The sequence below is a fragment of the Toxotes jaculatrix genome, chromosome 20 (genome assembly GCF_017976425.1).
Source record: "Toxotes jaculatrix isolate fToxJac2 chromosome 20, fToxJac2.pri, whole genome shotgun sequence".
NCBI classification, from domain to species: domain Eukaryota; kingdom Metazoa; phylum Chordata; class Actinopteri; family Toxotidae; genus Toxotes; species Toxotes jaculatrix.
In genome coordinates this window covers 12634204-12658267 of record NC_054413.1, presented here as the reverse complement: position 1 = coordinate 12658267, position 24064 = coordinate 12634204, and the positions used below count along the sequence as shown (strand labels likewise).

The 24064-nt window shown below is 39.3% G+C and overlaps 1 protein-coding gene and 1 long non-coding RNA gene across 3 annotated transcripts; both read left to right on the top strand.

The window, feature by feature from the left end:
• The first annotated feature begins 363 nt into the window (after positions 1-363).
• Positions 364-13606, top strand: zc2hc1a (zinc finger, C2HC-type containing 1A). Of its 2 annotated transcripts, XM_041066364.1 has the most exons (10): positions 364-425; positions 1145-1218; positions 2624-2740; positions 4960-4986; positions 5934-6075; positions 6465-6607; positions 8779-8881; positions 9082-9157; positions 9400-9504; positions 11557-13606. In XM_041066364.1, the coding sequence occupies exons 1-10, from the start codon at positions 407-409 to the stop codon at positions 11690-11692; spliced, it is 942 nt and encodes a 313-aa protein (XP_040922298.1). In that variant the 5' UTR covers positions 364-406; the 3' UTR covers positions 11693-13606. The 2 variants fall into 2 exon arrangements, with proteins under 2 accessions (XP_040922298.1, XP_040922299.1); XM_041066365.1 differs by lacking the exon at positions 4960-4986 and having other exon boundaries at positions 365-425.
• Positions 13607-18402: 4796 nt separating this feature from the next.
• Positions 18403-23061, top strand: LOC121200845. Its single transcript, XR_005896565.1, has 2 exons — positions 18403-18514; positions 21337-23061. It is a non-coding gene; the product is annotated as an uncharacterized LOC121200845 (long non-coding RNA).
• The last annotated feature ends 1003 nt before the right edge of the window (positions 23062-24064 follow it).

Below are 24064 nucleotides of genomic sequence, written 5' to 3'. Positions count from 1 at the left end.
ATGTCAAGATAGTTACTTTCCAATCATGGCCTATTAAATAACTTTGTCCACTAGCATAAATAATATCACGTCGTAGAAGAGCCAGTACGAACATGAATAAATGACTATTTGCTGTCTGATACGTAACTGATACGTAAATGAAGATAATTTATGCGAGATATGTAGGTGTTACAACACCACCAGTTACTTACAAAACACCCTAAATATTGTTATTTTCTGTATTTAATGTAAATTAGTTGGCGAAAGAAATATATAATGTCCTAGTTCCATGCAGTCTATGGAGAATTTTGAGACATGCTCTCTGTGTCGTAGCGAAGCCGGAAGTGTGCGGGAACGAGTCCTCTCGTTTCCTTTTCCTACATCTCGCGTTTGAAGCAACAGCAGCAGCATCAGACAAGGGATAACAATGATGGAAGAATTGGAAGGTGAGGGGAAATGCCGTCCAGGTGTATTTTAGGTGCTTTGTGCTCGTTGAGACCCACTGCGTTTCAGTTTTCTTCCCTTTAATTTGGGAACTTAATACTGCTTTCGCTCGCGTGCTTTACAGCAAGCTGTTGTTTTTTGTTTGGAATTTAGCCCTTGTAATGCTAGGTAACGTCAGGGCCAAAGATGATACTAGCTGCTGACTGTGTATGGGTGTGATCCCTGCATTAGCCACCGTATAGCTATCCTGTGTTGGCATCCTGGTAATTTATGAACCTTTAAATGAATGAAATCCCTGAATTGCAAGAAACCGTCGAATGTTATTTTTTCTTGCATAGTGTATACCGTTATCCCGACGGCTCGTATATATAGGCCCAAAAGTCAATTGAAGAATCATTATCTGCTGCCTGACTATCTCTGGCTTGTTTTTAGTATTTGGAAATGATTGGCGGAATCCATGTAAAACTAACAAATTAAGGCAACTATATACTGACACTGTGGTTGGGTCATAGTGCCAACAACAATGCCCAAAACACAATTTGTAAGAGTGAAACTAACAGTTTACCATATTCCAAATACTGATTGTGTCATTGTAGAAATCCAGTGCTTTCCCTGCACGTGATCATTATTAAGTAAATTAAGGGGGGGGTCAGGTGTGGTCCTTTCCTGTTCTCCATGACATTTAACCTTCACTACCCACAATTTGATATTATTTTTGCAGACGGCGAGGCTCCCCCTGCTGAGGATCTGTCTCAATGCAACACCTGTAAAAGATGGTTCTTCCCTAAAGTCTTGGTAAAAGCCATCTCCCCATTCATTGCGTCTACAGTGCAGTGTTACGAGAGCATACCCCACGAAATCAAAATTCTGTAGATTTAGGTCAACCAAAAATTGGTCTTATGGCCAATATACTGTCTTACAAGATGAATTTGTTGTGTTGAGCATGCACTAAGATGTCCTGAGGTCATTGTTGTGACAATAATTTTCCACAGTGATTATCAGCTGACAGGATATCAGCTGTTTGGATAATAATGTGTCATTGGCTACAATCCAAATAGCCAACAGGGCCCTGTGGAGACCTCTTAATAGAAAATTTGAAAGCAGTAAAGCTATTTGTGAAAGCAAATGTGTGCAAATTTTGAATGACATGATTTAAAACCCTAACTATAGTTCTAAAATGTATTGTCAAATTTAAGTCTAGGAGCAGTGCAGATTGTGGTTGATGGTTGCAAGGAATCAAACAGAAAAAAGCTAGATTTTTACTCTTTAGCTATTTGAAATTGTCATTTTAACAATGAGATTGATGCACTATTGGAATGACTTGCTAAACTTGCTTATAATTGACTTATTGTGTAAAGCATTTTGTATATATGCTTGTCTACTTTAGTATTTTTTTTATTTTTTTTTATTTATTTGTTTATTTAACAGGGACAGTGCATAGCTCTCAGCCATGCCAGAGTTAGCTACCAGCAAATTTTCATCTGTAGTCCCTGAGCAGGAACAATAAACACTGAGTATTAAGACAAAACACTACAGTACTTGTACACATATAGACTGGTGACAAATTAAAGGGAAAACCTGAATAAAAGAATGGAGAGACATAACAAATGCACCTTCCGTACAGGGCAGGAGACATCACGTAATTATGTAAGGATGGTGTTTGTCCCTCCAGCAGAGTTACAAAAGATTGTACAGTCTGTGCTAAAGCGCATTGTAGTTCAAGTGGAGACTAACTCAGACACTTCATGTTGATTTTTCTTTTTGTCACAGATGATTATGATGTATATTTTTTATTACCGCCACTGTATTAGCTTTAAACATTACTTTACTACATTAAAACATAATATAGAGTCGGATTTTACCACATTGAAGCTCCAGTGATTTCAATAAGTTATTGGAACATATTGTTTCCTAGAAATGCAAATACACAAATTGATGCACTTATACAAGTACTCAGCCTCATCAGCTAACAATGGCTACATTAATGCATGGTGCATTATTTTTGTTGATGTATCTGTGAAAGGGTGTGTGCTTGTGTCTACATTAGGAGGTTAGAAGGTTTGGAAACGAAATTTTGTAAATGTGATTGAAACAAAGTGACAGCTAGGATAAAAGAGGGTTTTCCAAAACATGTTGAAACGGATGTAGGTTTTACGGTGTGTGGTTGTTACACATTTTGTGTCTTTTTCTCTCCCTACAGGAGAAACATGCGAAAATCTGCCAAAAGACGGCAACAAAAAGGAGGAAGGTTTTTGACTCCAGTAGACAGAGAGCTGAGGGCACCGACATCCCCGTCCTTAAACCTATCAAACCAAAGGTAAGACTACTCCTGAGGATCGGGATGGAAATCCAACATAAAATGCCCCAAGGGAATTCAGTTTGATTATTGATTGGAAGTTCTCAGAAACTGTCATAAAACTTGAAGCTGAATTTCATATCTTGTCACTGACTGTGATCATTAAATTGTTTAGAAATTTGTTTTGTTAAGGTAATGTTTATCTACTTTGATGAAAATGCTCATTTATCTTTAACACAAGGTAATTTGTTAATTCATCATTCCATTTTAAATATTTAAGCGCAATTAATGCTTTTGGACAGAATAGTCAAGAGGCAGTAGACTTTCAGGCCACACAGCTCAAAACAGCAAATCTGCTGCCAATCATGGACAGTTGCTGTAATTAAATTCAGCTTACACTGGTTTCAGAAAGTGTTCAGACTGCTTTTTGCACATGTTATTGTGTTGTACTTTTAATTGTAAATGGATAGATCTGCCATTTTTACCTATCAATCACACTCAATATCCCATAATAACAAAGTGAAAACATGTTCTTAGAAGTGTTTAGTAAAAAATCAAAAACTGAAATCTCTCATACACAAAAGTATTTAGAAACTTTGCTGTGGTATTCCGAACTGCGTTCTGGAGCAGAGTGTTTGCTTTAATTATCCTTGAGGTGTGTCTAGAACTTGAGTCCATTAATTCAGTGCTTTGTATCCCCCACCCACAAGTCTTCGAGTCGTCTTGAGTAAGCCTCTACAAGCTTTGCACACCTGGATATGGGCAGTTTATCCCCATTCTTTCTGGCTGATCCTTTCAAGCTCCGTCGGACTGGATGGGAAAGATCTGTGAACTGCCATATGCTGGTCTCTCAGCTCAGCTCAGCTCAGTTTTGGGTTCTTGCCATGAACTGTCGCACCAGTCTCAAGTTGCATGCAGTCTGGAACAGGTTTCCTTTAACAACTTCTGTGTATTTGGCTGCATTCATCCTTCTGTTAATTCTGACCAGACCCCCATGTTCCTACTGTTGAGAAGCACCACCACAGCATGACTCTGTCATCACCATGCTTTAGGGAGGCATGGTATTAGCCAAGGAACATGAGCTTTTCCTGATGTTTACCACACATAGTGTTTGGAGTTCTGCCCAGGGGGTTCAGTTTTTGTCCCAGATAATCATTTTACTTAAGTGCTCTGAGCCGTTTAAATGCTGTTTGGCAAAATCCAAATATACACAGGTACATATATATGCAGATGGGTGACAAATTAAAGAACAAACCTGAATAAATGAATGGAGAAACATAACAAATCCAGATGCTTCCACATAGGTGCACTGCATAGTACAATTAAGGAATTACCATCCAATCATGCCCTGTGGAGTGTATAAAAATGCTGAGCAGACTCAGTTGATTCTGATTTTGTATCAAGGTGGCAAGAGGAAAAGATCTAAATGACTTTGAAAGAGGGTTCATTGTTAGGGCACGGATGGCAGGAGCTTCAGTCACAAAGACTTCTCAACTGTCTAGTACCTCAATAGGGACAGTGACTAATATGACATCTGCATTTAGATCTATGGGAAAGACGTCAGTAAATAGGTTTTAATAATTGTGGTTGACTTTGATGACTGTGATTCTCATGCTTTAGTTTCATATGTGAGGAAAATCAGAAGAGGAACTCTGTCTCAGGTGACTGAGAACATGATCAGGCAGTCAGATGATCAGGGAAGATCAGATGATCAGAGAAGATGATCATTGTTGACAATAACATAACAGTGTCCCCATCCATTGGGTATGAGGGTGTCACTGAATGGTTTGATGAGAATGAAAATGATGTGAATCATATCCTATGGCTTTCGCAGTCACCAGATCGCAGCCTTTTGTCAAGGATAATTAAAAGAAATAGGAATCTTTGGACCACAAATTGGAGTGCCACAGCAAAGGATCCAAATGCTTTTAGAGTTCTCACAAATAGAAATAGAAATCCTAAAAACATGTTCTCACTCTCTCATTATGGTGGAAAAATGGTAATTTCATCCATTTAAAATGAAATCAACACAACAAAGTGTGAAGGGATCTGAATACTTTCCAGAGCCACTGTGGGTCACTGGTCCCCAGAAGAGAATCGACTGTTAAAATATGCCCAACATAATGACCATCACTGTGGTACAGCGAGTGTTTTGAATCTTTGCTGTCGCATTTAGGACATTCAGTATTTTGTAATGGCAGATTCGTTTCAAATATAAACCACTTTCAATTGTATTTCAGTCACAAAGTTCATCTGCTACTGAGAAAGTAAGTTTGTTTGTCTTTTTGTTTATTTGTCCTTTCCTTCTGTATTTATGCACATGTTTTGTAGCAACAGTATTAATCTGCTGAAGCCCAGGAGCCTTTCACTCACTATTTCTGGCTTTGAAACATTGAATAGTCTGGAAGCATGCCAACCCATGCTGGTGGTATTCATTTAAAAAGAAAATCACTTTTGTACCTACATTCTTCAACTGACAAAATTCTAAATTTTCTGAAATGACATTTTCTTCAACCATAACTGTCTTAATTCTATCTTTCTATCTTTTTTCACTGCTATAATTCCTTTGAGCCCGTTGCAGGACTCAAATTACTGCTTGACAACATCCTTTTAAACCTCAATGCTTAGATAAAGGCTCTACCTCCGTAGAGGTTGTCCTTAAGTCTAAAGGCACTGAATGTCACTCTGAGTAACCAAGACTTTGCTTATCTTTTTGTGCCCAGTTTGAAGTTAAGATGTCATCAAAAAAAAAATCTGTTGTCTTGACTCCAGTTTTGTTTGTTGCATAAATAGGACATATCTAGTTGTTAAATGGTTCTCTTTGTATCATATCATTGGCAGTTCTTAATTGCAAGTCCTCAATAAGGAGCCAAAAATATTAGAACCAGTTTCAAGTTTCTATTCTCTATTCTATTCCTATTCTCCAAAGAGAGTGGGAATCATGTTATTGAGCAATACACCTGCCCCTAGACCTACCCTGAAACCTTGTGCTCAGATAACTTGTTGTGTGTGTGTTTGTTTAGCGTAGACAGAAACTAGAGACATTAAGAGAGATAAGGTAAGGTGACCTTATATTCTAAATGCCCAGTAATCAGTCAACTCATTGATAATAACGGCACATTCTGTTCAAGTCGTGATAGCACATTAGGATGGTGGGTTGGGCGTGGTACAGACAGACTGGTGTAAGCACCACCTCTCCGTTGCCTCCTGACAGGCAGAGCCTCCGAAGAAGCCATCCAACTGGCGCAAGAAACATGAGGACTTCATTGCTACCATCCGGGCTGCCAAGGCCCTCACTCAGGTCATGAAGGATGGGGGACCGTTACCTCCACCTCCTCCTCCTACTTATGACCCAGGTAACACACAGCTCTAAAGTAAGTGCAATTAACTAAGCAACTACGAAGGATTACAGTAAAAAATTATTGAATTATCATTGCTGTTAAGAAACTCAGCAAAACAGTTCCCACAATTCCATTTTAGACTGTTCATATATTAGGAATTAATGATAAAAGAAATGTGACATAGTCAAGTAGGAGGAAGTAGGTAACATTTCTGATAAACTTATAAATGTGGGCTGGAAATGTGAAAGTGGAATTGGATGTTTTCCTGAGTTTACACTTGCAAAGGAAAGTCAGAGTCAGATCTCTATCTACTAGTTGTATGTTATTTTTGGATTTCTTGGGTGTTATTATTGGGTATGTATGCAGTATATTTTCTCACCACTTGTTTTGTCTGCTGTATTCAGACTATATTCAGTGCCCTTATTGCCAGCGGAGGTTTAACGAGAGTGCAGCTGACAGACACATCAAGTTCTGCCAGGAGCAGGCTGCCCGTATACCCAACAAGAGCAAGTTAGGAGATGCCAAGAAGCCTCCTGGTCGCACACAGGTACACACATGCAGAGACTGCACTGGTGACTGTATGTTGTGCACATGAACATGACAATTTGTATTTTTTTTGGAAAATATTCTTATAATATTCTTTCTTTTGCTTGAATGTGTATAAAAATAATATATATATATTTAGAGACTGTCACTCATCTTCTGAGACAGTTGGCTTCTACTTTTACTGATTGGTGTCTTGCGCTCTTTATTTACCAAAGTTTGTATCTGAGATGAAGTTGCTTTTCTGTCTCTGGTGGAACTAAGCTTGATCAATTTTGGCCAGCCTTATTGTGCTTTGGATGCAACTGATCCAGTTTCTTCATATCAAATCAAATCAAATCAGGCTTTATTGTCACTTTGCCGTACATACAACTGCAGTGCAGACAAAATGAGAGCGTTTCCTGGGATCAGGATAGTGAAGGTCAACATAAAAAAATAAAATTGTAATAATAAATACTAAATAAGTACTAAGAAACAAACACACTCAAACACCCTCAATCCCCCCCCTCCCGAACATATTGCAAGACGCCCATTGTGCAAAAAATTGTCCAGTCATGTCCATAGCAGGAACTGTCAATAAAGTGCCAGTGCTGTGCATAAAAGTGACCAGTGCCGGGTAAAACACCCATTTAAGCTGTCTGGTGGATATGATTGTGGTTGATTCAGCTGTTCAGTAATAAAAACAGCTTGTGGTAGGAAAAGAAACTCCAATAATCTTCTCTGCCCCCCTGACTATTCTGTAAGGCTTTTCTGTCCGCCATACTGCAGCTGGAGTACCAAGTGGACATGCAGTATGTCAGAATATTCTCCACCACGCCTCTGTTAAAGGTTCTGAGAATGCAGGTGGGGAGAGAGGCTTTATTCAGCCTCCTCAGGAAGTGCAGTCTCTGATGGGCCCGCTTTGTTATCGCTGAGGTGTTGTTCTTCCAGCACAGGTCCTGTGAGATCTGCACTCCTAGGAATCTGATGTTCTCCACTCTCTCCACGGGGTGGCCCCTGATGCTGAGGGGAGCGTGCTCAGGCTGAGTCCACCGGAAGTCAGTGATCATTTCCTTGGTCTTGTCCATGTTCAGCACCAGGTTATTCAGTCTGCACCAGTCCACCAGGTGATCTACTTCCTCCCTGTACCCTGATTCGTCGTTTGCCTTGATGAGTCCCACCACTGTGGTGTCATCTGCAAACTTTGTGATCAGGTTCCCCTCATTTCTGGCTGCACAGTCATGTGTCAGCAGTGTAAACAGTAGTGGACTGAGTACACACCCTTGAAGAGAACCGGTGCTCAGCGTTATGGGTTTAGAGATGTTTTTTCCAACCCGTACAGACTGTGGTCTCTCGGTCAGGAAGTCCTGGATCCAGAGACATGTGGCGGTGTTCAGGCCGAGTAGGAGGAGTTTCTCCACTAGTGTCTGTGGGATGAAGGTGTTAATCGCTGAGCTGAAATCAATGTACAGGGTTCTGGCGTAGGTGTTTTTGATGTCCAAATGAGTGACGACTGAGTACAGGGTAGTGGATATTGCATCCTCTGTGGAACGGTTGGGACGATATGCAAACTGGAGGGGGTCGAATGATGCAGGGAGGCTGGCTCTGATGTGTGGTTTTATGAGCCGTTGAAAGCACTTCATCACAATCGGTGTTAACGAGACAGGGCGGTAGTCATTCAGGCACGAGACGACTGGTTTCTCTGCCTTTTAGAGTTCCATGCACTGCCCCTCTTAGAAACCTTTAATCTAGCCATGATTTGTTGCTGAGAAAGCCCCCCTTTGCTTAGAATAACAATTTTATTTCTGAGACTTTCTCTTAGCTCTGATGCCATTTTTACCAACTATCACAATACTGCTTTGTGACCAAAGATCTGCTGGAAACTTGAGGCATGATCTGAATGCACGCTTCAGTGGAAAGGATACAACTCAAAGAAATTTGACCTTGAGTTAAGTCAGTTAATGCCCCAGATTTACTTAAATTGCTGATCTAGAAATAGTGCATAATGTTTCTTCTTCATTCTTCTTATGTTTTAAAATTTCTTTCAAATCCTTAAACTTTCTGATTGTTTCCAGGTTTATGTGAAAATATTAGAGATTTTAAATGGCTTTTGGACCCCAATGTCTCCATGTTCCACATGCAATGTTTTGTATTGTGCACTTATTTATTTAGTGTTGCCTTCCTATATGTCCTCAGTACAAGCCTGCTCCTGTAAAGAAAGCCAGCGCTCCTGTTATGTCAGCCATCCCTTCAGCTTCCTCCCGTTTACCCCAGAGATCAGGCCTTGGACAGCCCACTGGTAAGACAGCTGCACTGATCCCTCATTTCACAGGGTGTTGTGTTCACAGCTCAAAGTTCTTTGTGTTTGCAATAGATTTTCTAAATGAAAATGACTTTTTCTTGAGCCAAGCTAAGTTTATTACGTGGATTACAGTAACACAAATAAAGTCTTGTAATACTACCTTGTTATTTCTCATTCCCTTCTCTCTCTCACTCCAGGAATCCCCTCTAATAAGGCCTCCTCTGCAGGTTCAGTGAGGATTAATCCCTCTGGCCTCACAAGCCCTCCATCAGGGTCAGTTCACACGCATGCTGCAGTTTCACTACTGCAAGCTAGCCCAAACACGTAAAAGGCATTGTTCAGTTGATTAATATATAGCGATGTCTAAGGTTTCAATACTATGTTTGACTGATGGCCTCAGTATAAATTTGCAGGTCAGCAGAAGCTGAACTACAACCCTGCCCTTCAAGTGGTTCACATTTGACACATCCTCGTTGTCTCCCCTCTCTTTTGTTTGTCTCTGATCCTTGTGTTAGCGTGGGAAGTAAGATGCGATCAGCGAGCTCCGGCTACGGCTCGGTGAGGAACACTCATTCTGGAATGGGAGTCAACAAGAAGAAAGTAGATACCTATATATCTAGGTAAGATAACTCACAAGGCATCAACAAATTAGATTAGATTAGATTTTATTTTAATCTAGCTTTTCAGGTTTCTTTAGATAAGGCCCATTCTTATGTGAATATTCTGACACAGTGGTGTCTTAAACAAAAGAATCTTTACAGTTTGCAGTTATATTTTGTAAAAGACTACGGCTAATTGTACATAAAGAGAGCCACTAGAGCAGACCAGCCTTTCTCCTCAAAGCACTGGGGTCAAACCAGCTGCCCTTAAATTTACAGTGCACCCATACTATATTATTTATGGTAAATGTATTGAAACAGCACAAAGGGAACTGACATGCAGGGTCTGCGACTTTGTGCTGTCATTGTTCTCACTTTCCAATGACAAGTTTTGCAGTATGAAAGTCTTACCTGAAGAGAGGTTCACAGGAAGTATAAAATACACTACTCACAATAAGTTAGGGATATTGTGAGAGACTCAGTGGATGTCATACATACGGTGTTTGTTTCACTTCAGAGATTTGTGGGATAGGGAGGCAATTGTATTGGGGTGATAGACACACCTCATTTTGTGTTTTCCACGTAATGGTCTCACTCTGTACAGTGTGCCTTACATATTGGGGCCAATACCAAAAAATACTAAAAGAACCCTTTTCAATATGGCATCAACTTCAACATTCTGTGGGTATAAAAAGCTGGTATTGTCAGTAAGTCATTCCAAGTTCATCATTCAAACAGCCATGAACACACAATGTCACTTAACGGACGAGCAGCGCCACCTGGCCATAGCGCACCTTTGGGTCAGTGGCAGGCAGGCAGATGTTGCTCGTGAACTTGGTTTGTCTCAAAGTGTCATCAGTAGACTTGCATCAAGACACAGAACTACTGGCAGAGTTCGTGACAGACCCAGGAGTGGAGCCCCACGAGTAACAGACCGCAACGATGACCAATACCTAAGGACCTATCCACTCAGACATCGTCATGTAACTGCCACACAGCTGCAGGCCCGTTTACGAGATGTGAGGGGTACTAGGGTTTCCAGACAAACCATTCGCAACCGACTCCTTGAATGCCAGACGACCGTTGCAGGTGACTCCACTGACACCAAGACACCGCCGTGAACGTTTGCAGTGGGCACAAGACCATGTGACCTGGACAATGCAGCAGTGGTCTACCATCCTGTTCACTGATGAGTGTCGGGTCACCATGCACAGAAATGATGGTCGTCAGTGTTGCTGGAGAAGGCGAGGTGAGCGATACGCTGAGGTCAACATAGTCGAGAGGGTTCGCTGGGTTCGCAATTCTGGCACGATGTGGTGGAGCATTATGCTCCACCACATCGTGCCAGAATTGTCACAGCTTGACTTCAGGAAGTCGGAGTGCCTCATATGGTATGACCAGCAATGTCCCCTGACCTGAACCCCATAGAGCATGTCTGGGACCAGCTGAAGCAGAGACTTGATGATCGTACCCCACCCCCATGTGACCTGGCAGAACTGCGTGTAGCACTTGTGGAAGAGTGGAATGCATTGCCTCAGAACAACATCATGAGGCTAGTGAGGAGCATGAGACGTTGCTGTCAAGCTGTCATTGCGGCAAATGGTGGAAACACCCGCTACTGACGTTATTGTCTAAATTTTTGGGGTAATAAATATTATACTAATGAAAATGGTGTTTTTTCTCATTCATTATTAGTAATATCAAAGGTAACTTTTACTTATTTCATTAAAATTCAGACCAAATAGGAAAAGCACTCATGTAAATAACAATATCCCTAACTTATTGAGTAGTGTATGTTGCCTGTGGTCTTTACAAATTAAAAAAAAAAACTTTTTAAAAATGTGTACAGTAGATACATAAAGACAGACAAACTGAAAATCGAGCATTTTTACTGTATCAGTTTAGAGGTTTGTTTCTATGTTAAACAGAAACAAGTGGGGATCTGCTGTGGTGACCCTTAACTGGGGCTGTCATTAACAACATTACCCCCTGCCTTAAAATATCTTTAACATCTACTTAACGTTCATAGATTCTAACCTTGCTGCTCTTGGCCATTTTTGTTATATTTCTCAGGAACGATGTCGATGGCGGGTCCGACATAGGAAACGGTGGATTGAAGAGCAAGTTCTGTCATGCTTGCGGGACCAAGTACCCTGTTGAATCCGCCAAATTCTGCTGTGAGTGTGGGGTCAGGAGGATGTGCATCTGATGGCTGTCAGAAGGAGGATAAAATTAGGGGAAAATAGGGATACACCGGTACTCAAGCGAGCATCACAGGGTTTCACCAAAACTCACTAGAATTTTACATTCATCCATTCCACCGTGTGTTTTCATACACGGGTCTAGTTTCACAGCAGTACAGTGGTGTAATCTGCAGACAGTCCCACAGCACTGTGTTTGCTTTTCCAATTGCCGTCTGGACCAAAATACAGATTAGAAAAATCCAAAATAAAGCCATTAAGGAACAATTGTAGAGTAGTTCTGCCCTTTTTTCTAACACAATTATAATGACTTACCTGGGATAAAGGTATATTAAACTGCGGTCATTTTCATGATATCAGTAGCTGATATGACTGACGCAGGAAAAACGAACATAGCTCATTATGGCTGGATTTGCCCACAATGTCGCTGCTGTCTCCACTAGCTCCTACACATAACCATTATTGCTGTGAAACTAGAGGATATGGGGGGATTAAGAATTTCTTATGAGGAAAAAAAACATTTCCAGTTAATTGTTTTTGGTCTCAGTACTGGCAATTAAAGCTATTGGTGAATCCTTGGATAATAATAGAGGACAGATGATCAAGAGTGTAGGTGCAAGATAAGAAGTGGGTTGTAAAATGTGAAAAAGAAAGTAAAGATAAAGTGTAAATCATTAGAGGTGCGTGTGATTACCCCTATATCTCAATTCCCAGTCAACTGTGACTGAAATATATTCCTTAATTCCATCTGCCTCCTGCTTCCTCCCAAACAGGATATGTTACTATTGTAGTGCAATATGATTGACTACTGAAAAAAACAACTGGTTTTTTTTATGGGAACATTTTTGGAATTCTGGGTTGATATCACCTAGGTTTGGCAGGGACCGGTCCAAAAAGTTAACTACCTGTTAAAAGTCAGTGCTCCCTTTACTGCCACTTTATAGGCAATGCTTGTGCCCAGTTCTCTTAAGGTTACCAACATAGGCTGGATGTTTCCAGATAAATGTAGCATTTACTCAATCCCCTTTTCCCCCCTCTCATTTTATACAGTGAAATGAGTCATTTATTTTCTTATTCCCTTTTAATTTTCACCAAATGAACAATGACTGCATCTTTTCTTAATGTTCTACAGAATTAAAATTTGTGTTTTTATTTGAATTTGTATGAAACCTAAATGCACCTGGATAAAGTGGCAGTTGTTTTTTTTCCTTTCAAGTGGTTCTATTGAGGCACTATTCAGTGCATTAAGGTATTTAGGATCAAAAGTATAGTTACACTACAGTCATTTTGGTTGATCTCTCTGCTTGATAGAACAGACACTATTTATAACCCCACACAGTTCATTCACCGGTGGGGACAACAAGTGTGAAAGGCCTCTTGAGGTGCATATTAAATGTTCATTAACCACCAGACATTCATAAGTTATTGATCAGTGATTAGATACGATAATCTTTAAGAAGTAAGGCATTTGTTCCAAGTTCCAAGAAGCAAACTGCATTTATGTTACATGACAGGAAACAGACTGAACAGACTGGACAGGTGTGTTTTCTTTCTGATTACAACATTTGTTAGCCTGGATACAGTTTTACACTTAACGCCATGTATATCCACCATCAATAAATGTGTCGTGAAGACAGCTTTAATGGAGTTGTGACCGTCTGTTGAGGAAAGAGGAAGAAAACATTACAGTTCTGTAATACTGGAGATCATTTAAGGTAAGAAGTACATAGTAATGCATTAGCTTTTGCATTAGTTTAGCTATAAATATATTTGTAATACATATAGTGTGGGTCATATCCAATATTACTTGCTCTATGTGCTAAAAATGAAACATTTAACAAACAAAAATTAGCAAAATGAGAATGCATTATGTATTGTCCCCAACAGTAAAGGAAAATGGTGATAGCCATCACTACTGATAAACGTTGCATGCTTGTATGTTGTTTTTTTTTTTTGGGGGGGGGGGGGGGGGGGGTGCATATTTAAAAAAAAAAATGTGGCAGTTGAGCACATTGGTTCCCCAAGTTACAGTACATTAGTATGTTTTTTTTTTTTTTTTTTTTTTTCAATTAGACAGGTACCATTTATCAACGCACCAACCTAATGTGACGAGAGATTCTTAAATGTATCCCAGAAGAGAGTCAGGCCTGTGAGCGGAACTCAACCATCTGTGGCAGATTGTGCTTTTAAACTGTCCATTGATACTCGGTGATTAATCAAAACAATGTCATCTTAAGAAGAGTACCAATGACTTGACACACAGCCTAAAACAACTCCCTAGACAAAAAAAAAGATAAGATCTTAAGATAACAGAAATAACAAAGATGTGCCAGGGCCAGTCATTCAAATCCAAAGTGAAAGCAAAACTGTATTTGAGCACCTTAATGTTTCCTGGTCATGCTTAAGTAGTCATTGCTAAATGCAAGTGAATGCCATAGAATATTCTTTACAGTCAAATTGCTTTGAAAAAAACCCTTCTAGCTTCATTTGGGCAACTTAAACTTAATCTTACAAAATAGTTAAATTTTTACTGTACACACTTTCAACTGTCTGAGAGCTTCTCTGCATTGTGAATCTTTCACCTTTTATGGAGTCATTCTTGTGAATTCTGCATGGTGGTGGGTGGTACATGCAGTAACACAGCTGGTCCTAAACACAGTAGTGTGTTAGTCCAGTATGTTGGACGGCCTTCTTTTTTTCCAGTTGGGTTAAATAGCTTGTTTCTGTGTAGCTTGGAAACTTATCTGAAGAGTCAGTAGTCATACAATACCCAAAACAACCGCAAGAGAAATATACTGGTACTTGACAGGATAGCTTAAATGAAGCAGGAGCTTCCTCTTGCATAATCCAATGAAGGACTCTATAGTACAGAAGAGCTGCAGGGTTTTTTTTTGCTTCACAATGTACTTGAGTTCGGTCTCAGGTGTCCATTAATAGAGTATTGAGCATCTCGTAACACTCAGTGATGGTGGACATGATTTCCTTGGCTCTGCAAAGTTTTTTAGACTCCCTGTTTCTTTTCTGCCCACTCCTCCTTTGTGTCGTTGCCGTCTTCAACTTCTGGTTGGGTCCTTTAGTCTAGTCAATAGGAGTTAACACATGAGTTTAGTCCTATAACCAATATACAATTGAATTGATCTCACAAATATCAGTTCAATATAATGCTAAATTATATTGTGTATTATTGTAGCTAGTAGTAACAAGTTTCAAGGGTAGAATCTAAGACAAATCTGATGTAGGGGTTTGGAGTTGTTTGATCAAAGTACAGCTCAGGTATGTTTGATTAAAAGCAAGGACCTTGAAAAAAAAAGTCAAAAGCTATCATGTCACAGAGTGAGTGAGCATTTAAAACATGTGCTAGTCTGGTTAGGCCTGACACTCTGTAGAGACTCTGCTTTGCTGTATGAGTCAGACTTCAACTATGAGCCTGAATCACTGAGTTTGATTCTGACCCAACGCTGTTCAAAATGCAGTACAGTTGAACTGCAAAATACATAGGCCTAACTGGGCTGACGAGGGCATGTTTTTTTATTATTATTTTATTAAATTCCAACTTGCCATACTGAGCTAATAAATAAAAATGATACATTTGGAAACTTGGGTGTAAACCTGAAAACCTTAGCTGAAAATGCAACCACGGTAACCAAAAACACAGAAATGTTCCGTTTTAGCCCCTGACACCAAACTTCTCTTCACAAGTATTTTGTTCAGTGCAGTGCACAACAGAAGTGCAATGTGAATACCTTTTGTATGTCCATTTTTGTGTGGATCATGTTTGGATACACTCACACAGTGGACCGGCTTCATAAGCTATTGGTGAGTCACGTACGATGTGGCAGAAGGAAACTTTACAGCCTTCCAACATTCCATTATCTTTGTCAGTTACAGAATATGCCAAAATGTCACACAGAAACTAAAAGAGTTTCATAAGTTTGTCATCCTGCTCTGGGCCCTTTCAAAGTTTCATTTGACAAGTACAGAAGACTACGTCTAACCCTAACCCCCTAACCCTATTTTAACCAATTAAATGTGGCTCGACTTACCGGTTTCTGTTTCTCAAGACAAGGGCAACGAATTGAATTTAGGACAGACATGACCAGTACATCTGTGTGGGGAAGCCTTAAATTCTTCATTTTGCAGGTTAGATTGTGCAAGATGCTCAGAACATTCTGCAGAACAGAGGTATATGAGTCATTTGAAACATTTGAATAATACAGTGTCCACCATGCATGACCACAAACAATGAAACTGGTGTTCTCAGTCAACCACCTTTGGACTATTGCTATGCATCATGATGATAATACGACAGTGGAAAGTACTGCATTGTGGAGTTGGCCAAAGGTTGATGGGTGAGGTGGTCCTTGCTGGGGATGCTGCTTTCAGCAAATCCATCACAAAGGAGCTTGTCAGAATTGCCCATCCCTACAGGCTCCTTAAAGCTACTTTAATCTCTTCATGTGTAGAAAAGTTTTCATAACATTTCAGGGACTCATACATTACTAAATTATACACCAAGAAAGTTACTTAATGAAAATGAAGGACAGACATAAAAAGAAAACAAGAACAAATGAACAAAAGTAAGATGTACAATCACCATTTTAGCTGACAACTAGAAAATTATTACTCACCGCAGTGTCTGGTTTGCCGCAACGCAGCTTGTGTCTCTGGATGGATGAGGCAGAATTGATCAGGCAGGATGAGTTGTGCAGCAAGGCTGTGATATTTCCTCTCTTGAACAAATGAGAACATGACAGCAGTCACAGTTAGTAATACAATTGAAGATTTTTCATTCATTCAACTAGAAACATCTGAATGCTTTCAAAGCATGTTATAGGTGGTTTTTTTTTTTTGGTTATATAAAAAAAATTGTGACACTATATTTACAACTTAAGCTTAAAAGTCCTTGTTGCCCCTTGTGAGAAGGGGTTCCCCATACAGGAAACAAATGTTAAATGTTAATATTACAGACAAAAAAAAGTCTACAACACTGACAATTTACCTAAAAAAGCCTGAACAGTGTTGATGTTTTTTATCAAGACCTCCAAGCAGGTTCACACAAAAGCAAAGAATCACTTGGCTTAAATGCAACTTTTTCCACATTATAGTTCTACTGTAATATCCTGAGCAACTGTCCGAAGTGCAGTATAATATGACCAATTTCCAAAAACCACAGATTCTTGATGTTGACAGGAAGTGTGTGCCACCAGCTGTGGGCTTTCTGAGGAATTACAGATGTAAACCGGAACCATTTTTCACCCTTTAAGTGTATCTTTTTTTTTTCTTTTTTTCCAAAACAAACATGCTTCCTTGTTTTGCTTTACTTGTATGACTGCACCTTTTGCATCAAGGCATGAAGAGATATATACATATACATACACATATATAAAATACCATATATTAGGTTGCAGCTGCTTTTGGATGATCCAAATCACCTATGTCTCAGCACTTTTTTCAAGCGCTGCTCTTACTTCTCTGCGTCCCTTTACAGTATTCCTGTCTCATCTAATTATGACAGTTAACTTGGTTCAACTTATCAGAGTAATTCATGTGCTTTAAAACACATACATTCTCTATTTGATGAGCTTAATCCCTTGAGCTGTCACTGCTTAACTGTAATGCTTGCTTCTTCCTGGATGACAGTAAAAGTCTATTGCCTGTGGGTGTAGTGTGGGAAAATAAACATATGTGTGAAAAGAAGCGCTGTCTTACCGTGTTGTCAAGGTCAGTTTGCACAATTATGTAACTGTCACTAACTTCTTTGGCAGGCCTAATGCTGTCACAGGACAGAGATAGAGGTAGAAGCAGAAGAGCAAGGAGACTGATGCAAAGAAGAGGCTGAGAGTTACAGGGTCACAGAGTGTGGGATACAGGGAAAGAAGGAGACAGACAGGTCAGTTTTCATTCATAACGCACCCAAACATTTTTCATTAAAGGTACCCAAATAACTCTTCAAATGTCAGTTCATTATAATACAGCTTTGTTACTATACCCTGCAGAGAAACATGATCAAAGCAAATCTCATACCTTGCACAACAGTGGCATGGATAACAACTAATATTTGTCATTCTCTCAAGGAACTCAATTGTTCCCTGTGGTGTGACCTTGCATTTTAAAAGCCACTACAAGAACTGCCACAGCAGAGCATTACACCCCCAGCTGCTATAACTACAATAAGTTCACTGAAAACTTCCATGAGGCAGATAAATGACCTATAGGAACCTTAGTTTTTCCATTCAGCATTGCTCTAAACACTTTTTACTTCACTACGTGTATTTGATAGCTGTAGTTAAAAAAAAATGTAATAATCTTCTAAAATTGGTTGTAGTGCATAAAGCAACTGGAGATAGCTACACTTTGAGTGCCTCAGTTAAAGTCCTCACTCTGAAGGGGGCCATTGTGTAAAATTATGATATTTTTTTTTATAACTTGCAGTATATCTATATCTATATATAGATATAGATATACATATAGATATCTATATCTATATATATATATATATATATATATATATATTTTTTTTTTTTTTTCGTTTTGGTATTTCTGCAAATGATTATCTGAATCTCTAAAATCTCTAACCTGTTAACCGTACGTAAACACTGATTGAAGTGGAGAAATAAAATCAGTCCCACACAAGTTTACCAGTTCCTGTAAGCCACAGGTCAATTCCCGTAAATCCTAAACCTATTTCAGTTTCCTTCTGAATGGTACAAGGGAAGTTATTCACACGGAATTCCCCGTTTGGGAAAAGCCTTTAAGGCAACAGGCGCAGTAAATCAGCCAGTCGCTGATACAGAAGGCAGGGAGACGGATGCGCGTGAGGTCGGCTCCCGGTAAGTTTCGAATACGCCACACTACCGCTGAATTTCCATGGAGCACACCTCGCGTGTGTTTACTTTATCATCCGCCGTACTAACAGCGACCAGGCTTCGGGCTGAAGTTTGGTGAGTGTAACAGTCAGTTTAATTCAGTGCGTCACCACTTTGGAACATATGAGTTAACTTCCATGCTGTACGTTTATTTATTTATTTATTTTAAATACTTACCATTGGTCATTCTTCATTCATATTCACCTCGCGCTATAGCTGGAAACGGACACTCTCACGTGTGTCTTCATCGTTGCTCAGGTGGACAGCCCGTTTGCCTGGGTTTACAATTGTGAAAACAGACGCAGCCGTCCTGTCGCTATTCCCGCGATTCTGGTGGCTTTTTTTTTTTAGCATTGACCGTTTCCACGTCCTGCGTAGATCTGCAGCCGCAGCATGTGATTTTACTTCCGTCCTCAATGGAAGAGGTTTCACTTTACTCACGGACGAAATATACTCGTAAAGAAGTTAAGGTGAAGCCTCCATGTAATATTTGCTGGCATCGTTTGTGGATGGAAATACACCGTGTTTTCAGCATTACGCGTGGTTTTCCGGTTCATGTGGCGGCCAGTTTCGCTTATGTTTGATTCACAGGAGCAAGTACATGGTTCTAGGGCTGTATGTCACATTATTGGAATCACTCATTCATTCACTGAAGTGCTCTGTTTCAGCAAAACTCTGAGTATACCACACACAGATTAACATTGAATGATTAAAACACATTAAATGATTCTGTATAATGCAAAAACACTCAGGGATTAATTCCAGACGCGAATGTTAGTCATTTCCCTCCCTAACCTAAGTTTTGGTGGTCAAAATCTTCAGTTCACCTCTCTAAAACTGCCCTTATTCACTCATGGATACATCAGCATCTATTCATGCATTCATTCTCACCACCCTCTATCTTTGTGGTTGCAAAAGAACATTAGATTCCTAGGTAGGGAAGTAGGCATATATAGCTTATAAGGGGGGTAAGGTGCGGGTCAGGTTAAGCATCATTGGCTGGTTAGGGCTAGGGCAAAGGTTAGGTTTGGGTTATGGTAATGTTAAACATGTTGACGGAAAACCTGACTCCACCTCACTCAGGACCTGTTCCCTAGCCTTGGAATCCAAAGCCAGTTCGCTCCTTTGCTTTTCTCTCTTGGCACCTCTAACGTCTCTGATTTTAGGAATAAAACTTTTAGGAAAAAAAACTTAGGGAGTTACAAGACACCACATATGTCACATTAAAAGTATTTGTCGTTTCACAGGGTGCAATTGTCTTTCTGGTGGGGTGAAATTTTAAAACAATTTTTGTTGCCACAGTCCCGGAATTTCTGAAATGCCCCACCGGTTTTCCTTGTGCTTTCTAGAAATCTATATGAATTGTAGTGTCCACTTCACAGAGATAAATAAATAAATAAATAAATAAACTAAATTTAGTATTGAAATGCCTTTGAAAAAATCTGATTTCCACAGTAGTTCACCACCTCCTAAAAGACAAACTCCTTTTAGGGGCACACAATGATTTAATCCTCCTTTCAAGGTACAGTTGTGTGAAAGATGAAGTCCCCTTTCTAGTGCATTGATGTCACTACCTATGTAGATATTATCTACTTATATTATTCATATTTTACCTTTTTAAGTACCTGCCTTTTATAAAGAGCAGCTTTAGCGCTTTCAAACATACAATTTCACCTAGATGCAGAATTACAGTTGATGAACACAGTATTTTGTAAGGTATATTGTTTCAACCTACAAATGTTTAGCCACCTTTAGTCTTTAATTTATCCTTAAAACTATTTTGTCTGCCAATCTAGGACAGCACCTATTCGCATAAGAAGACAACACCTCTGAAAAGTAAGCTAAAACAATAAATGGCTAGGAATTTTTATTTCTGAGGGTTAGGCTGTGCATGCAGGCTACTGGCGTCAGTATGATTCAGCAGCAAGTGCTGCCCAGTATTTAGTAAAAAGGAGAGAAATACTTACAGAGGTTTCAAAAGTCACTTGGGATGGTGTAGTGATGGTGAGGATTGTGCACATCGCTTGCATTGTTATTAGCAGCCTGTGGTCAGATGTAGCAGATTCCATCTGCTCCCTACTTGAGTATGGATTGTGTTTACTCTGCTAGATGGACCACTTCTGGAATATGAACTGAGTTGAATATGATATCATGAATTAATTGGAAGAACAATAACATTCTTTAATAGGTTGATCAGTAAAATGTCAAAGTAGCCTGCCAAAATATTTGGTAGAGAGGAACAATTTTCTTAAGCGTTACATCGTGAGCTGACATTTTCTGACATTCCAGGAAACTTGGCTTTTATGTACTGTGTGAATAGATAGTAAGTACTGAATTACAGAGTGAGCTAACACTGTATGTCGTATAATATAGATTCTACATCTTAGTGACTGTCACTGACTTGTTCCACCTGACACCTAAACGAATTGTTCCTGTGCAAATAAATCACTTTAAATTAGCAATTATGTGCAGTTGTTGACAGCTAATTGAAGAAATATTTATGGGTTTTGGCTTCACATTTTGCAGTAGTGTAGCTGCTGTGTTTTCAGATTGCTGCAATAAAACATATATGCTCTGTGCATGAGAGCAGAAGGAAAATGTCCTTTTGGATGTATGTTGGGTATATGGCCATAGTTTGGATGACGATGTATCCAGGACTGTCTGAGAAAAGGCTGGATGCAAAGTATAGCTTTGTGTGTGTGTGTGTGTGTGTGTGTGTGTGTGTGTGTGTGTGTGTGTGTGTGTGTATATGTGTGTATGTGTGTATGTGTGTGTGTGTGAGACAGGATTGCAGCCTGCAGTAATTAAAGACATCCATCAGATTATGACAGCGGTGCCAGGAAGCACTGCATCGTGGGCCTCAGAGGGTGACCGGGGTGACCATGACAACAGCAATCAAACACAAAGATTATGTTTCACAGCAAGATTCCTCTTGTTTCCTGGTATGTCGTGATTCATCTACAAACTATGTGTGGGGTGTACTGGGAACATCAAAGGCATTTAAATTGTTACTTTTCATTCACTTTGATTCTCTGTGGTTGTGATTTGTGTGCTGATGCTAACCTTCCTTCTGTTTCACCTGCTAATTATTATTAGTTGGGTCCCTATGTAATTTTGACAGTACATACCAAACATTACAACAAATTCATTAAGCACCGCAAATGATCACTAATGTGTGTTGTGGCCAGCATAGGTGCTCTAGATGGGCGAGGTTTGCCTTGTGCTGACAGGAATGCAGTCATGTCTTTCTTTCATCATACATACTGCACTGTACATGCAGGACTTTGTGTCCTCTTTCTAGGCACAGTGCTTTTGACATTGACTATACATAGGATAGGCCAGGATTGACCCAGGCACAAATAATGTATAATAAAAAACAATAATGTCATGTAACTTGACAGTAAAGCAACTAGATACATTTTCAACCTGTAACAAAACCTGAGTAATAAATTAAAGCGTCCTTTAATATCCTGTTGTGTTATTCTAATTATAACTAACTGCATTTATATGACATTTTCTTAAAAGGTATTTACAAAATGCTTTAAAGACAATGAAAGAAACCAAGTCACAGACCAAACAACAAAGAAAACATGTACCGTGCTAAAACTGTTCAGGTTGCATTTTTGGCCCTGGGTCTTTTTTTTACTTACTTTGAGAAGAGCAAACCTTTTAATATGGGAAAATAAAAACAGATATTTCACCAAAACATTGTTTTAAAAAATACTGCCACTGCATTAAATTAATTATAGGATTAGTGGTAGCTTGGGAGGCAGTTTGAAACCGGATTAAAAGATGCCAGTGGTGAAGAAGCTGTTGATCCCAGTCTAACAGGTCTTTCAAAAATGCTGGGAGGAAATGTTCTGTGGGAATGGTGGAGGATTTCAGTCAGAAAAATGCCTCCTCCTTAAAAGAAGAGGTTAGAGGTCAGATACGTGCAGCACTTGATCTCATTTCATGACAGATTTGTGGCTGTTTGTGTTGTATTTTTCTGTATTGGCCCATTAAATAACCACACCAGTGTTGTGGCTTGTTTTAGCTCATTTACTACAAAGCATATATAGTTACTGTAAAATGCTGACTGTGATAAATGTGATTTTCCCATCATCCAGGCAGTACACTACAAAGTGAAACTTGTTTGAGAGAGCAAATTATCACAGTGATCATTTTGTTACCTTTGCTTTGTTTTTTTCTTTTTTCTTTTTTGTTGTCAAGTGTGAATTTTTCAGCGTCAGTTGCCCAAAAGCAACACTTATAAACTATAGTTTGGTGTGGCACAGGGTGGAGTACGTAAAAGTCAGTTTTCACTTTGGAAATTAATTTTTAAAGGAAATTGACGGAGTTATGTATCCTAAACTGTCTGAACCTGGAGATGAAGAAACTGCATTATTGTAACTATCTCATTGTATTTATTATTATTATTATTTTCTTTAATAAATGTCATTTCATTATTGCCAATTCTAATATGGATGAAACGGAACACAAATAAACACAGTGGATGGTCTGACCAGTAATAAGCATGACTTTTAGTCGTTTGTTCACTTTTGCTTTTGCAGTCAAAATTTGTTTTATGCAAACACCGACATACTGTATGCAGCTTTTCATAGTGACAGACATGAGGGTGTGACTTTGAGTGTGTTGCTTAATATGTTGCTTAATATTCTTGAGTGAAAACCACATTTCCTGAGAACATTTCCCGTAAATTGTGTTGCAACACATTTTATGAATGGGAAAGTTTTAACAAACGTTAAAACTTTCTGTGACAATAAAAAAAAAAAAAAAAGAAAAAACAGGAATTTGCTATATATGGATGGCACTGACAGGATGCGTCATTGTGTGCATTTTCTTTACCATACTGTACATTACTTTTTTTTTTTTTGAAAATCTCCCGTAATAGTACTCTGGCTAAAAGCAGTGGAAGTTATGTGTCATGTGTGTGATGTGTGATGTGATGTGTGAGATTTGTGAACGTCTTCTTCCATGTGAATATCTGACATGATCATTAACTTTCTCTAATGACACATGACATTAACAGACAGTGGAGATAGTAGGTACATTATGCAGTACATGTACATCTGCTACAGTATAAAAGTCATATTTCAGATAATGGGGCACTCCCAAATTTGCGTTTAGCAACAGTTTGTACAAGGCCCTTTGTTGTTGCACCATGACAATACCCTTTTGCACAAAGTCAGATCAATAAAGAAGGGATTTTTTAATGGTGGTGTCAAAAAAACCCGACTATCGTGCACAGAGCCCTAACTTCAGCCCTGACTTAAGGGATGAATTGAGTGACTGACTGCAAGCCAGGCCTCATTGCTCAACATCAGTGCACAACTACACTGGTGGTCTTATGGCTGAATCAAAAGAAATCTCTGCAGCCAGATTTCAAGATCTGGTGCTTGAAGAGTGGTGATAGCAGATTAACGGCCATGGTTTTGGATGCAGATGTTTGGTAATCACATGTGTAATACTACATTGTCCTCACACTTTGTTTATGTATCTACATATTTTTGG

Excerpts from the sequence above, each read along its gene's own strand:
- zc2hc1a (XM_041066364.1), top strand. Across the intron at positions 2,741-4,959 it reads TTAAACCTATCAAACCAAAG|TCACAAAGTTCATCTGCTAC; the intron begins GTAAGACTACTC and ends ATTGTATTTCAG. Across the intron at positions 8,882-9,081 it reads AGGCCTTGGACAGCCCACTG|GAATCCCCTCTAATAAGGCC; the intron begins GTAAGACAGCTG and ends CTCTCACTCCAG.